Source organism: Trichosurus vulpecula, chromosome 8 (assembly GCF_011100635.1).
Source record: "Trichosurus vulpecula isolate mTriVul1 chromosome 8, mTriVul1.pri, whole genome shotgun sequence".
Classification (NCBI taxonomy): Eukaryota; Metazoa; Chordata; class Mammalia; order Diprotodontia; family Phalangeridae; genus Trichosurus; species Trichosurus vulpecula.
The window spans coordinates 181,744,919-181,757,802 of record NC_050580.1 but is presented as its reverse complement, the minus strand read 5'-3'; the positions used below and the strand labels follow the sequence as shown (position 1 = coordinate 181,757,802).

The window sequence follows — 12,884 nt, the reverse complement described above, 5'->3', positions numbered from 1 at the left end:
CCAATATATTTTGAGCCTACTGTTATCATAACTCAGTTCTAGAAAAGGATCCTTTCTCTACCTGGAAATGATTTATTAGCCCAGTCATTGTCTTCAGCAGTACACACACACACACACACACACACACACACACACACACACACACAATCTACTAACTCCTCTGCTTATTTAAATATAGTATCTCCTCTATATGTTACACAGATCTGAATTAAATCTTTTGAAATTTTTTCCACTGCCATGGAAATCATATCAACTGAGCCATGTACTCTTTTCATTGACAAAAGTCTAATATTTGACATGGTTTTAAAAAATATACTCTTGACTTGAAAATATTATTCTTCTGTGTTTACTCTAGACTGGAACAAGTACAGAATAGTACAACACTTCCTCTCTACAGATGATATGGAGGACAAAAGGATGAATTTTGGTAAGTGAGCATGTTATCCAAAACAGTCTATTATTATGATTTAGTGTGAGATTAGTCAATATGTTTTATTGCTTTGATATAAAAATAAGATAAATATCAAAAACAACTAAACTTGCTTTTGTGACAAGACTGGAATCAATTGCAACATATAAAATATCTCAAATAACTTAGCAGCCATTCCCTCTAAGATTCAAACAATTGTTCTCTCCTCCTCCATGGAGTACTTCAAGGAGAGTCTGGCTGATCAGTTGCTAGGTAGGTTATCCTGGAGATTCTTTTAGTACTGGTGTCATGGTCCTCGTCGAGAACAAAGGACCAAAAATAACAACCACAGCATGGGTGACACTAGATGGATACTGAGGTCTCTTCCAATTCTCAAGTTTGTGATTCTGTGATATATTCATGAATGTACACCTTTCAATTTACATGTTTGTTGTTAGTGTGTACTGTCTTCCATGAGTACTGGCTTCTTTCTTTGCATTGTTTAATGAAAATCTTTTCAGACATTTTTATACTGTACTCCTCACCCTTACATATCTGGTCATTTCTATTGTTGTAACCTTCATGGAGACAGAGACCAAGTCTTTGCTAATCTATATATTTTCCTCAATGCTAGAGTGCTTTGCCCACTGTGAGTGCTTAATAAAGGTTTGATAAATGAATGTTGGGTATGAATATCCTGTAGACACCAGAGGGTTCATGTTTCCAGCATAGAGAAATTTGACATGATTATTTGGGCTTAACAAAAAAAAGTCTTGTTGCTCTCTTCTCGTTATTCAAGTAAAAAAGGAGTGGGGGTATATGGGGTATTCAGGGAGGATTAGCACCTCTGGTGTGAGGGCCTGCCAAGCCCTTTCCAGGGTGTCCACCTTCATTCAAATCTCACCTGGAGCTCCAAGGAAATAGCATAAACAAAGGCCACACGCCAATAAACCATCCCCACAGATGGGCTAAACTAGCTTGAGTGTAACTGACAGACATTAAACCTGACAGTGAGTTAAGGGAATGTCTACCCCAAGCACGTGAAGACTTTGTCTAGCAGGCTGGATGGGAGTAGAACAATTTATTCCAACAGCCATGAAGGAGGCTGAATGAGGAATTGTGGAGTACTTAAAGTTTGGTGACACATGGGCAGGTAGGAGGCACAGTGAGAAGAGGACCAGCCCTGGAGTCAGGAGGACCTGAGTTCAAATCCGGCCTCAGACACTTGACACACTTACTATCTGTGTTTCCTTGGGCAAGTCACTTAACCCCAATTGCCCTGCCTTCCCCTCTTCAAAAAAAATATTGGTAAGACAACAAACACCAAAGTTATCAACTGCATCATGGGCGAAGGCTGTTCATCTTGACTTTTGTCCTGCCACTGGACTTTGAAAACTCTGAAGGAGAGAGTGAAGCTCATGACTTTGCACAACTCTGCCTCACTTGAATCCAATTCATGCTCAAGTCAAAACATCACCCGATGATGTCATTGATCCTCTTCAAAAATGAAGGACAAACAACAAAATAGGAGTGAGTTACTATTGTCAAGAAAAATGAAAACATATAAGATAATTTTAATGGCTCAAAAAGAGGTACATTATGGTTATCCCTACTTTAACAAAATGTCATGTATAGATTCATGTAAAAGTAATAAGTTTTATGTTCTCCCTTCACATTCGAAGATGATGCTAGTGGAAGGGTACCATTGTACATCAACGTAGGCAACACTGGCTACAAATATCAGGGAAAACAAAAGTCATTGTGATTTCATGATCTAGCTTTCTTCAAACTAAGATGAAATTGGACACATTTTTACCCATTTATGAGGAATATTGACATTAATAAACAAATCTTATTAAGATTTAGGTTGACAGGGGTCAAACAAATCCTAGCAAAGAATATGAGTCACTGTACCAAGTCCTCCAAGATACAAAGCAAGAAGGTAGACCTGTTTCACTAGATGAGGGCGCAAGTAGTTCCTTCAATACTGAACCTTCAATCAGCCAGAATACTTAAGCAGCAGAAACAGTAATAAAAGGACTAGTGTTACTGAGACTAGCCCCTATCAATATGTGGATTATTTCCAAGCAGAATAAAGTGATTGTGAAGACTCTTAAGGCAGCATGACCATGGAAGGAGGGCTGGATTTGGGGTCAGAAGATCTGGGTTTGAATACTGGCTATGTTGCTTTCTACCAATCCATCCTTGACAAGTCACTTAAATGCCACTGTGCCTCAGTTTCTTTAACTGAAAAATAAGATCATGGCATTAGATGACTTCAAAGGTCCCTTCCAGCTTAAATCTATGATTCTGTAGACTCTGGTGGTCTTAGGTTGCTGTGTGTATGTCCTTCTCTGTGCACACTAAATGTGCTCTGTTCACGCACTTAGACTTGTGGAAAGACTGCCAGGACTGTATTATGTGTGTTCTCCCCGAATCCAAGCACAACTGGCACTATGCAGAAATTTATCTGTGATACATTTTTCCCTTCAGATTAAGCAGAAGCCTCTTTAATTTGCATACTATTTTCTCCACTAGGGAATGTCCGTAGGAGCTAAAGATAGGACATCTAGTTTCAAAATGGACCAGTGTGCTTTCCACTGAAATTTAAACTTTCTTCTTAGCATCCTTACTTGGAAACAAGTTAGTTTGTGTCATTGTTCTCTTATCTTTTCCACAGTTTTGGAGCCTAACAGGTCAATCACACACACTGTGACTGAGTTTGTCCTCCTGGGTTTTTCTGGTAACAGGAGGATGCAGAATCTCCTCTTCTCCTTGATCTTGGTGATATACATGCTGACTTTGTTGGGGAATGGAGCCATTGTCTGTGCAGTAAAATGGGACAAGCAGCTCCACACACCCATGTACATCCTCTTGGGGAACTTTGCTTTCCTTGAAATATGGTATGTTTCTTCTACTGTTCCCAACATGTTGGCCAACTTTCTATCCAAGACCAAGACCATCTCCTTCTCTGGATGCTTCTTGCAGTTCTATTTCTTTTTCTCTCTTGGGGTTACTGAGTGTGTCTTCCTATCAGTCATGGCATATGATCGGTACGTAGCCATCTGCCATCCACTACACTATCCCATCAAAATGACAGGACAGTTTTGTGCCACCCTGATATCTACCTGTTGGGTTAGTGGCTTCCTTTATTACCCAGTTCCTATTATTCTTATATCTCAGTTGCCCTTCTGTGGCCCTAATGTCATTGATCACTTTGTCTGTGACCAAGGCCCATTACTTGCACTTATCTGTGTCCCCGCTCCTGTTGTTAAACTCACCTGCTACACTTTGAACTCCATGATTATCTTTGGATCCTTATTCCCCATCCTTGTATCCTATACCCTTGTCCTAAGAGCTGTGTTGCGTGTTCCCTCTGGTGCTGGCCGACATAAAGCCTTCTCCACATGTGGATCCCATCTAGTGGTTGTATCTCTATTCTATGGCACCCTCATGGTGATGTTTGTAAGCCCAACATCTGGGAATCCAGCTGAAATGCAGAAGATTGTCACATTGATGTACTCAGTAGTAACTCCACTCTTAAACCCCCTAATCTACAGTCTACGCAACAAGGACATGAAAAATGCCCTGAGGAAAGTCCTAGGAGGATTGAAAATTAGCCAGAGTTCATGAGAATTATTTGAAAGGTAAGATGACTATTCTAGTACTCTTTGACTCTGCTTCAGTATCGTGGAAGGATCTGAGATCTCATAATTCTTCTTCCACTGCAGATTTCAACTCACCCCTGCCTTTTCATTATGTGTGACTTTTATCTCACACTTTCATAAAGTCCCAATAGAGATTTTTAAAAATAAAGAGGACATATATTGATAAAAATATTCATAGCCACTCTTTTTGTTGTAATAAAGAATTGGAAGTTGAGCGGGTGTTCATCAATTGGGGAATGTCTGAACAAGTTGTAGCATATGACTAGAATGGAATATTATTGTGCTATAAAACATGATGAGCCCAGTGCTTCAGAACAACCTGAAAAAGCTTACATGAACTGCTGCAAAGTAAAATGAGCAGAACCAGGAGAATAATGTAAAAGAAATAGCAATATTATAGAATGATCAACAGTAGCTATTCTCAGCAATGATTATCTAAGACTATTCCAAGGAATTGGAAATTAAAATGCCATTCATCTCCAGAGAAAGAACTGATGGAATCTGAAAACAAATTGAACCTTACATTTTTTCACTTTATTTGCTATTCTTGGGGTTTTGGTCTGCATTTTATTTTGTAACATAGCTAATATGGAAATGTTTTGCAGGATTGCACATCTATAATCTGTATCAAATTGCTTGCTTTCTTAAGGAACGGCGAGAGAAAGATAAAGGGAAGATGAACTCAAACTTAAAAAAACAGATGTTAAAAGCTTTTGTTGGGGCAGCTAGGTGGCACAATGAATAGACCACCAGCCCTGGAGTCAGGAGGACCTGAGTTCATATCTGGCCTCAGACACTTAACACTTACTAGCTGTGTGACCTTGGGCAAGTCACTTAATCCCAACTGCCTTGCCTTCCCCCCTCGAAAAAAATTTGTTTTTGTATAATTGAGAAAAAATAAAATAAAAATTAAATTTAAAAAAAGAAGTGACTTGCTATCCACTATGCCATGCTGCATCTCATGATTTCACTGTTAACAGAAAGAGAGAGAGAGAGAGAGAGAGAGAGAGAGAGAGAGAGAGAGAGAGAGAGAGAGGGAGAGAGAGAGAAAGGAAGAAAGAAAGAAAGAAAGAAAGAAAGAAAGAAAGAAAGAAAGAAAGAAAGAAAGAAAGGAAAAAGAAAGAAAGAAAGAAAGAGAGAGAAAAGGAAAGAGAGAAAGAAAGAGAGAAAAGGAAAGAGAAAGAAAGAGAGAAAGGGAGGAAAGGAGGAAGGAAGGAAGGAAGGAAGAAGGAAGGAAGGAAGGAAGGAAGGAAGAAAGGAAGGAAGGAAGAAGTAAAAAGAAATGTTGAGAAGTGTAGTTTCAAAAAGGAGATCATTGTGTACAGTAACAGCAATGTAGTAATGATACTCAACTGTGAAAGACTTGGCTACCCTGATCAGTGCAATAATCCAAGGCAGTTCCAACGAAGTCATGATGAAAAGTGCTATTCACCTCCAGAGAAAGAACTGATGAACTCTGAGTGAAAACTGAAGTATAATTTTTCACTTTACATCTGTTGCTATTTCGGAATATGGCTAATATGGAAATATGGTTTTCTATGATTTCACATGTATAATTGATATCATGTTGCTTGCCTTCTCAATAGGTGGAGGAGGAAGTGGGAGGGAGAGAGAGAATTTTGTACGCAAAATTCTTTTTAAAAAGCCAACTTAAAATAAATAATAAATTTTGAAAAAAGAAGAAAGAATACAACCAGAGGGGAAATACATTATAGCCACTAAGCCTATTGAAGAGAAACTTAGGAATTAACAGTATTCATTGATATGACACATAAATTGGATGCCATACAAAGGACAACACTCCTAGGGCACTGGGGCTAGAAGCCCTTAAAACAGAATATAAGAAATAACCTACATGTAATATTTTTCCACAGTATTTTCCTATCAGGAACTATGAAAGGGAGAATCATGTGGCTGACATTTGCTACCTGACCTTGTCTTCAGGCTCGGCAAAGAAATCTCATCATAGCATGAAGGCAAGGGGAGTGGGAGGGAGCACAGAGGGAGAGTTAGAAGGGAGCAGGAAGTTCATGCCAACCAGTGTAATTACTGCTTCTGTGCACTTGCCATTAGCCAGGACTTCAAAGGAGGCTATTCTTCTGTAAAGAGAATTAGAGAATTCCTCATATCCTGCAATTCTGGACCATTCAGGCATATTCCTGGTTATCTTTGAAGTCATGAATTCTGCCTTAATGATATTTAAGCTATTAAAGCTTAAAACTGCAGTAAGTCTTCTGGGAAACTATATAAATACGCATACATAATAAATAAATCTACAAGATATATTTATATATTGATTGGTAGGTAGATGGATAGATAGATAGATAGATAGATAGATAGATAGATAGATAGATAGATAGACAGATAGATAGATTATGTCACCCCATTAGAATAGAAGCTCGGGTTATGTTTCTTGCCTTTTTGTATACAAAGCACTTAAGGCAGCTTCTGAGTGGGATCTGAGAGGCTGATGGCACTGGTCCTACCTCTTTCAGCAATCTGAGTGCTTCATGCTAGTTCCAGGTCCTCCAACATGAAGCCAAATAACAGCTTGTCCTCCTCACTGGACAAGACAAAAGGAAAACGGGGGCTTCAATGACACCTCAAGGAATTTTATATGAATTCCTTTTGTTGTTTCAGCAGCCAGTCAAAAGGAACACAGAAAAGTGGCCTAGTAGACTTCTCTGAATTGGGGAACGGGTCCTTTCTATTACACATTATCCTGCAATTCCACAGGTAACTTCACCAAACACTACCACATCATTTGGCATCAAGCAGAGCACATTGTCCACACACACTCTGAGAATGGACTCCTATTGGCTAGTTCCCCATTATACTCAGCATATGATAAATGCTTAGGAAGTGCTTACTGATTGATTTCAGGGACTTTTCCATAGTCATAAATCAAGCTAAATGTCAGTAGCAGGATTCAAAAATACATCTTCCTGAATCTGGGTCAAGTACTCTAAAGACTATGCCACTACTAAATGGGAAGGAAAATTATTCATCAAAGGTAAAATGGAAGGAATAAACTATATGGGTGGTATCCATTATATTTGGGGTGGGAATCAAATGAAAAATAGCAACTGAATGATAACCATTATGTAAGGTCAGCTTATGATTAGAAAGGAAGAGAAGGCAGGCATATACCACAAATAAAGATCACTTACTCATTTCCTTATAGGGAAGAAAATTTCCTTAGTGAAAAATAATCCTCACACAAAGGAAAGAGTACTTGAGATTTCCCAGATATTTACTTTGACTCTTGTGTCTCATTAGTCAGACTCAAGAGGGAAACCTATCCAAAATACTGTGAATTACAGGAGCAGGGCACCAATAGAAATGGAGGAACTATGTATCTTAGGAAACTGGGAATTAATGATAATTGCTTATAGGAAATATAAATTGGATCAGATACACACAGTTCAAATCACTACAAGAGAACAAGTTCCCAGAATTGTCAGGTATGGAAAAAGGCAAATGAAATTACATAATTTTTTCACTCTATGCCCCCATTTTCCCCTCCTTCCACCAAACAATTTTAAGATTAGGATGCTTGAGGAAGAGCTCCTTGTAACTGATTCCTGCCTTGTCCAAATCATGGCTCTGTCACTTACTGCCTGTATGACTTCAGGACAAGATACCTAACTTCCCTGGGCCTCATCAATAAAAGAAGGGAGTTGGAGTAGATGGCCCCTGACATCCCTTTCAATTCTAAACCTATGATCTTATGATCATTTCACCCAGGTGAGCCAGCAAGTTTGTAATGCAGCAGATAGTTTTGGACATGGGGTAAGAAAGTGCTTGAGTTCAAATCTAGCCTTGGACCTTGGACTAACAGTGTGACCTGGAGGCAAGTCACGTAACTTCCCTTTCTCTTTCCATTTACTCCAATCTATAAGTAGGGAGAATAGATAACACTTGCCTACCATGGTTGTTGTCAGGATAAATGGAGATAATTTGGTAAAGTACTTTGAAAACCTTAAAGCAGCATATAAATGCCAGCTGATAATTATTAGTGACAACATAACTATAAGAGAATGGTCTGCATTATAGCCAGCACAATGACTGCTTTTATGTATGTGCTGCTGTTGTACAGTGAGGATGTTTATTCTTTGTTAGAGTTGTTCACTCTATTTTCTTCTAGAGAGAGCCAAAGGAATCCTGGGCTTCTCCTCTGTCTAGGAATGAGATACCCTAGGAGGCCTCAGGACAGTGCATCTGCTCTTAGTGTATATGAGTGCTAAGGAAGAGAGACACTTCTAGCAGCTAGGTGATAATGTCTGAATGTTATGCGTTGGATCTCAAAAATCCACCTCCCTGGGTTCAACAGGTAGTTCATGGGGTGGGGCAGGGTGCAGGAGCACTTGTGTTTCTCTTACAGAAATTTCATCAAATAATAACTTACAGATGGTAGCCTTCATCAGTGCCCCTTCAAGAGCATTCTTTCATCTCACTTCCATACTTCTCTTATTTCAACTTTTCCAGTGGCAAGCAGGCTCATCTGGAGAGGCCAGAGGAATTTTCCACTAATCTTACCCACAGCAGAGATCCACTGAACCAAGAGGTAAAACAAGCCTTTTTGTCAAGGGTCTGATAAAAGTGCACACCTCTCTAAGTACTCAAGTATTCCTATCAAGGAGATGGAAAAGGTTGGAATCTTTCCATTGTTCCTATCAAATTCTGTGGGGCCAACTACTAGAATCCAGAAGATAAGTTTCCTATGCTCATTGTTTTTACACCCCTATGCTTATTTGTATCTTTATCGTGAGTGGGCCAGATATAATAAAATTTGCTGGCTAATAGAATTTACATAGAATTAAGTTTTAGGGTTGAGATTGTCAGTGTTTCATTTAGTTCAGATTTCTAAGGTCCTTTCCAGATCTAATTTTTCATGATTCTATCATACTAACCAAGTCAGAAGACAAGATGCACAGACTAATAAGCTTCAGTTTCTGGGGAAGAAGGCCCAGTTTCTCTTCCTGGCTCCATGGATGACAAACCTGTGATTGTTGTTAAGTAATGACAATGTTTACAACACACAGGACTCTTTTAGGGGTGGGAGGGAATTTTTAACTTCTCTAGGAGAGGAGGCAGGGTGCCCCAATGCACTTTGAGCATACTGTTATGCTAAAAAACAGTTCTAGAAAAGGTTTCTTTCTGCACCTGGAAATGTTCTATTAGCCCAGTAATTGTCTTCATCAGTCACTGTGCCAGCAGTGGCATGAATATACGATGAAGTAATGGACACAAAAAGACGAAGACATGGGGCTAGGTGAGTCGTATAGTCATGCTATAGACTGATTTTAATGCAGTTACTGACAGTATTTTATACAGGTTAATTGCTGAGTTATCCAGACTTCAAAGAAGAGTACAATAAAGCATTGGTTAAGTTTTTTATCTCCTTGGTCCTAGGACTGAGACATTACTTTTACTCAAGGCTAACCAAATTGAAACATTTATGTTCTCTTGCATATAACCAGACTGAAACATTTCTGTCATCTCCCACGTGGGTAATCAGCTATAAAGGCAGGTTTTCTTTGCCAAGTCTTCTTATCCTAAAACTGGCCTTGCCGTGCATAGGCCCATTTTCAATTGACCCTGCCTTGCAGAGGTCTAAGAGGCCTAAACAGGATATAGCTGGCTCCCCACATCTCCCCCCTTTTTATTCTGTAATTTTAGGTGGCTAAAACATAGCGTTCATTATCCTAAGGACACAAGGTAGACAAAAAATCAGTATGACCAAACAAAGAATATAAGGTAGTGTATCGAAAATAGTCAAAAATACATTATTAAATGGTTAAATTTTTTGAAAATATCCATAATTGTTTTTGCTACTCCCTCTGGATCAATACCAGGAAGAGGGGCATTTCACTTTTTCGGCATCCCAATCAATCCCCCCTTTCTCTTTTGTAGACACTTCACCATTATAGATACATGTGAATTCTTCCCCTTAACCATCACCCATTTAAGTAAATATGGGAAGGATTGATCGATGCATTGACAAATAAAGGGGGCAGTCCCCTGTATGAATATAGATACATAGACTCAAAAAGAAATAAAAAGTGCAATTGTCTCTTTAAGATTCAAAAAGTCCTTTCATATACAGCTGTCTGGCCAGGAACATCGTCATGAAACCCTCTGGTCCTTGGTATCTGTTCTGGTCATCTGCAGCACAATATCTTCTTCTTGTTGTCTTCCTATAGGAATCAGCTTTCTGTCCATTCTTCTACAAGACTGATCTTAGCACAATTTTAAATTACCATTTCTAATCCTTATAATCCTGATCATTTTTACAAACTCAAAATTTGAACCATGGCCAATTGTCATATTTAAGAAATTCACATCAAAAGCCAGTGTCCTACACTTTACATACATCCATTATTAATTTCCTCACTAGGAAGATGAGATCTCACTTAAGGAATTAATAATAGGCTTTAATACATATATAAATACATTAAATTGTCGATTTTTAACACAATGTATATAGAATCTTAACCTTTTAGTCATGCCATGTTTCTTTGATGGCATTTACAAAGTAAACCACAAACCTCTTTTGTTTTTTTTAGCATCATTAGTTATAACAAAACTTTAGACAAGCATGATATTAATCAAATAACAAAATCACATTCTCATATTGCTTAAGGAATATTTACAAAGTGAGCCCTAAGTGGCTCGCATGCATTTCTACCCTTGTTCATAAAACTTTACTAAGTTGGTGAAAAAGTCCTTAAGTAACACTAATTCCAATGTATTGAAACAAAGTTTCTAGTTATTACAAAATTCTTAGATATCACAAAGTTTCTTAGTCAAAGAGGTGTTGTAACAGAATCTCACACTGTTAGCAGTAAGAGACTGATCACAGGAAAAATACTACTACTCTTAGAATCCTTTTTATCTATTATACATAAACTTGCAATTTCTCAGCAAGCCAAGTTCATTGTTTAGAATTTACATAAATCAAACAAGTTCTTTTCCAGGGCTGATGAACTAGCCCACAGGGGTCTTGGCAATTTTACAAAATAAGGAGAAGTAACATGGATCTCAGGAAGGGGTTAATAGAAAAACCTTGGGCCTGTCTGCTATCTTTTGCCTTTTCTCTGAGCACACTTATTCAAGGTCAAGGCTTTCTAAAAATCATGCAAAGGATTTTACAAAACCTTTCTTCATAAAAATATATCCCTTTCTCACAAACAGCTTACAATTTATCCTAATATTATTATTAATTTCTATGTACTAAATAATTCTCAAATTTGATCATGAAAACTTTTCCACATAATTGAAGAGAAAAAAGAGAGAGAAAACTAAACATAGTTTTGTAAATACTAGGCTTAAGATTAATTAACAATCTCACAAATTTCCTAAATGATAGCAAAACAAAGATAAAATTTGGTAATTTATGATTTCTTAAATTACAACACTAAAAAATATTATAATACATGGTCAATTAGAATGATTTAAAAGTTTTCTAACTCAGTACAATTCTTAGCCTAACAACATTTAGATTATAAAAGAAATTGCTTTTCTGATAACACAGAGTCTCAAATTTTACACATGTATATAACTAGTATTTACATTAATGATAATAGTGATGGTCTTAATTAGTAAATCACAATAATTATGTCACAATCAGTAAGTCTCAATAGGTGTCTCACAATTGGTAAGTCTCAATAGTTATGTCATAGTCAGTAAGTCTCAGTAGTTATCCAATATTACCACAATAGAATTTTCTTGGAGCTATATAGTTAATAAATTTCTCAATGCCAAATAACAATATGCGCCTCTTTTTAAAATTATTCAAATATACATTTCTAAGTTCCATTCACATTTTTCTTGGGAAAGCTTTACAAACAGTTTGGAATCACCTATTATAATCAGGTTGGTTTAAAATGTGCTGGGCCAGTATTCTAACTACCTCTTTTGGCCCAGATAAAGGGGAAGCCTGAGAAATTTGACTCATTGCTAACAAGGTATAGTCAGTTTCCCTTCCAGACAGAGGGGATTGATAGTTAATTGAACAGCAATAATAATAACTTAAAATAATCAATATCTTTATCCTAATCAATATCTTTAGGTGGACATAATTCCTTTTATCTCTCCAAAACTTTATTGGTTTTTAACATTAAAACAGTAATCCCAAAAAACCTAGTTAACGATCTTAAAAATTTCATAAGTGCTGGCCAAATTGTTTTAGCTGTTACCTTCTATTAACTACAAGTAAAGGTAGGAATTCTTAAACCCCTAAGGAGTCTACAGATAGATTGGAGGGGGATTTAAAAATATATATCTTTTGTCATTTAAACTCAATTTTCTTCACATTCATAAGTGTATTATTATTTGACAAAAGGTTTCATATGCTTCACCAGATTTTCTATGGTAAACAGAATCTGCTAAAGAATTTTTAGCTGTTGTAACTTTTATTGCAGCCCTCGCTCAGTACAAGACAGGTGAAAAGATCTTAATGGTTCTAATTTTAACTCGAGTAAATTTTACTTCTGTGTTCACTCCTTAAAAACTTTTGAAAGTGAGAACACACACACACACACACATATTTCACTAGCACTCCACTGCCTGCTTAAACATAGTATCTCTTCTATATGTTAGTCACATTTGAATTAAATATATGGGAAAAATTTTCACTGCCATGAAAACCATATCAACTGAGCTACATATTCTTTTCATTGAAAAAAGTCTAATATTTAACATGATTTCAAAAATATACTCTTGTCTTGAAAATATTATTTTCTGTGTTTGCTTCAGTTTGAAACAACTACAGAATAGTACAACCCTTCCTCTCTACAGACTTT

At 37.2% G+C, this 12,884-nt stretch overlaps 1 protein-coding gene across 1 annotated transcript; it reads left to right on the top strand.

Moving 5' to 3' along the window:
* The first annotated feature begins 402 nt into the window (after nt 1–402).
* LOC118829401 (olfactory receptor 11H6-like) lies at nt 403–4,042 on the top strand. Its single transcript, XM_036736418.1, has 2 exons — nt 403–427; nt 3,090–4,042. The coding sequence occupies exons 1-2, from the start codon at nt 403–405 to the stop codon at nt 4,040–4,042; spliced, it is 978 nt and encodes a 325-aa protein (XP_036592313.1).
* Nucleotides 4,043–12,884: the final 8,842 nt, after the last annotated feature.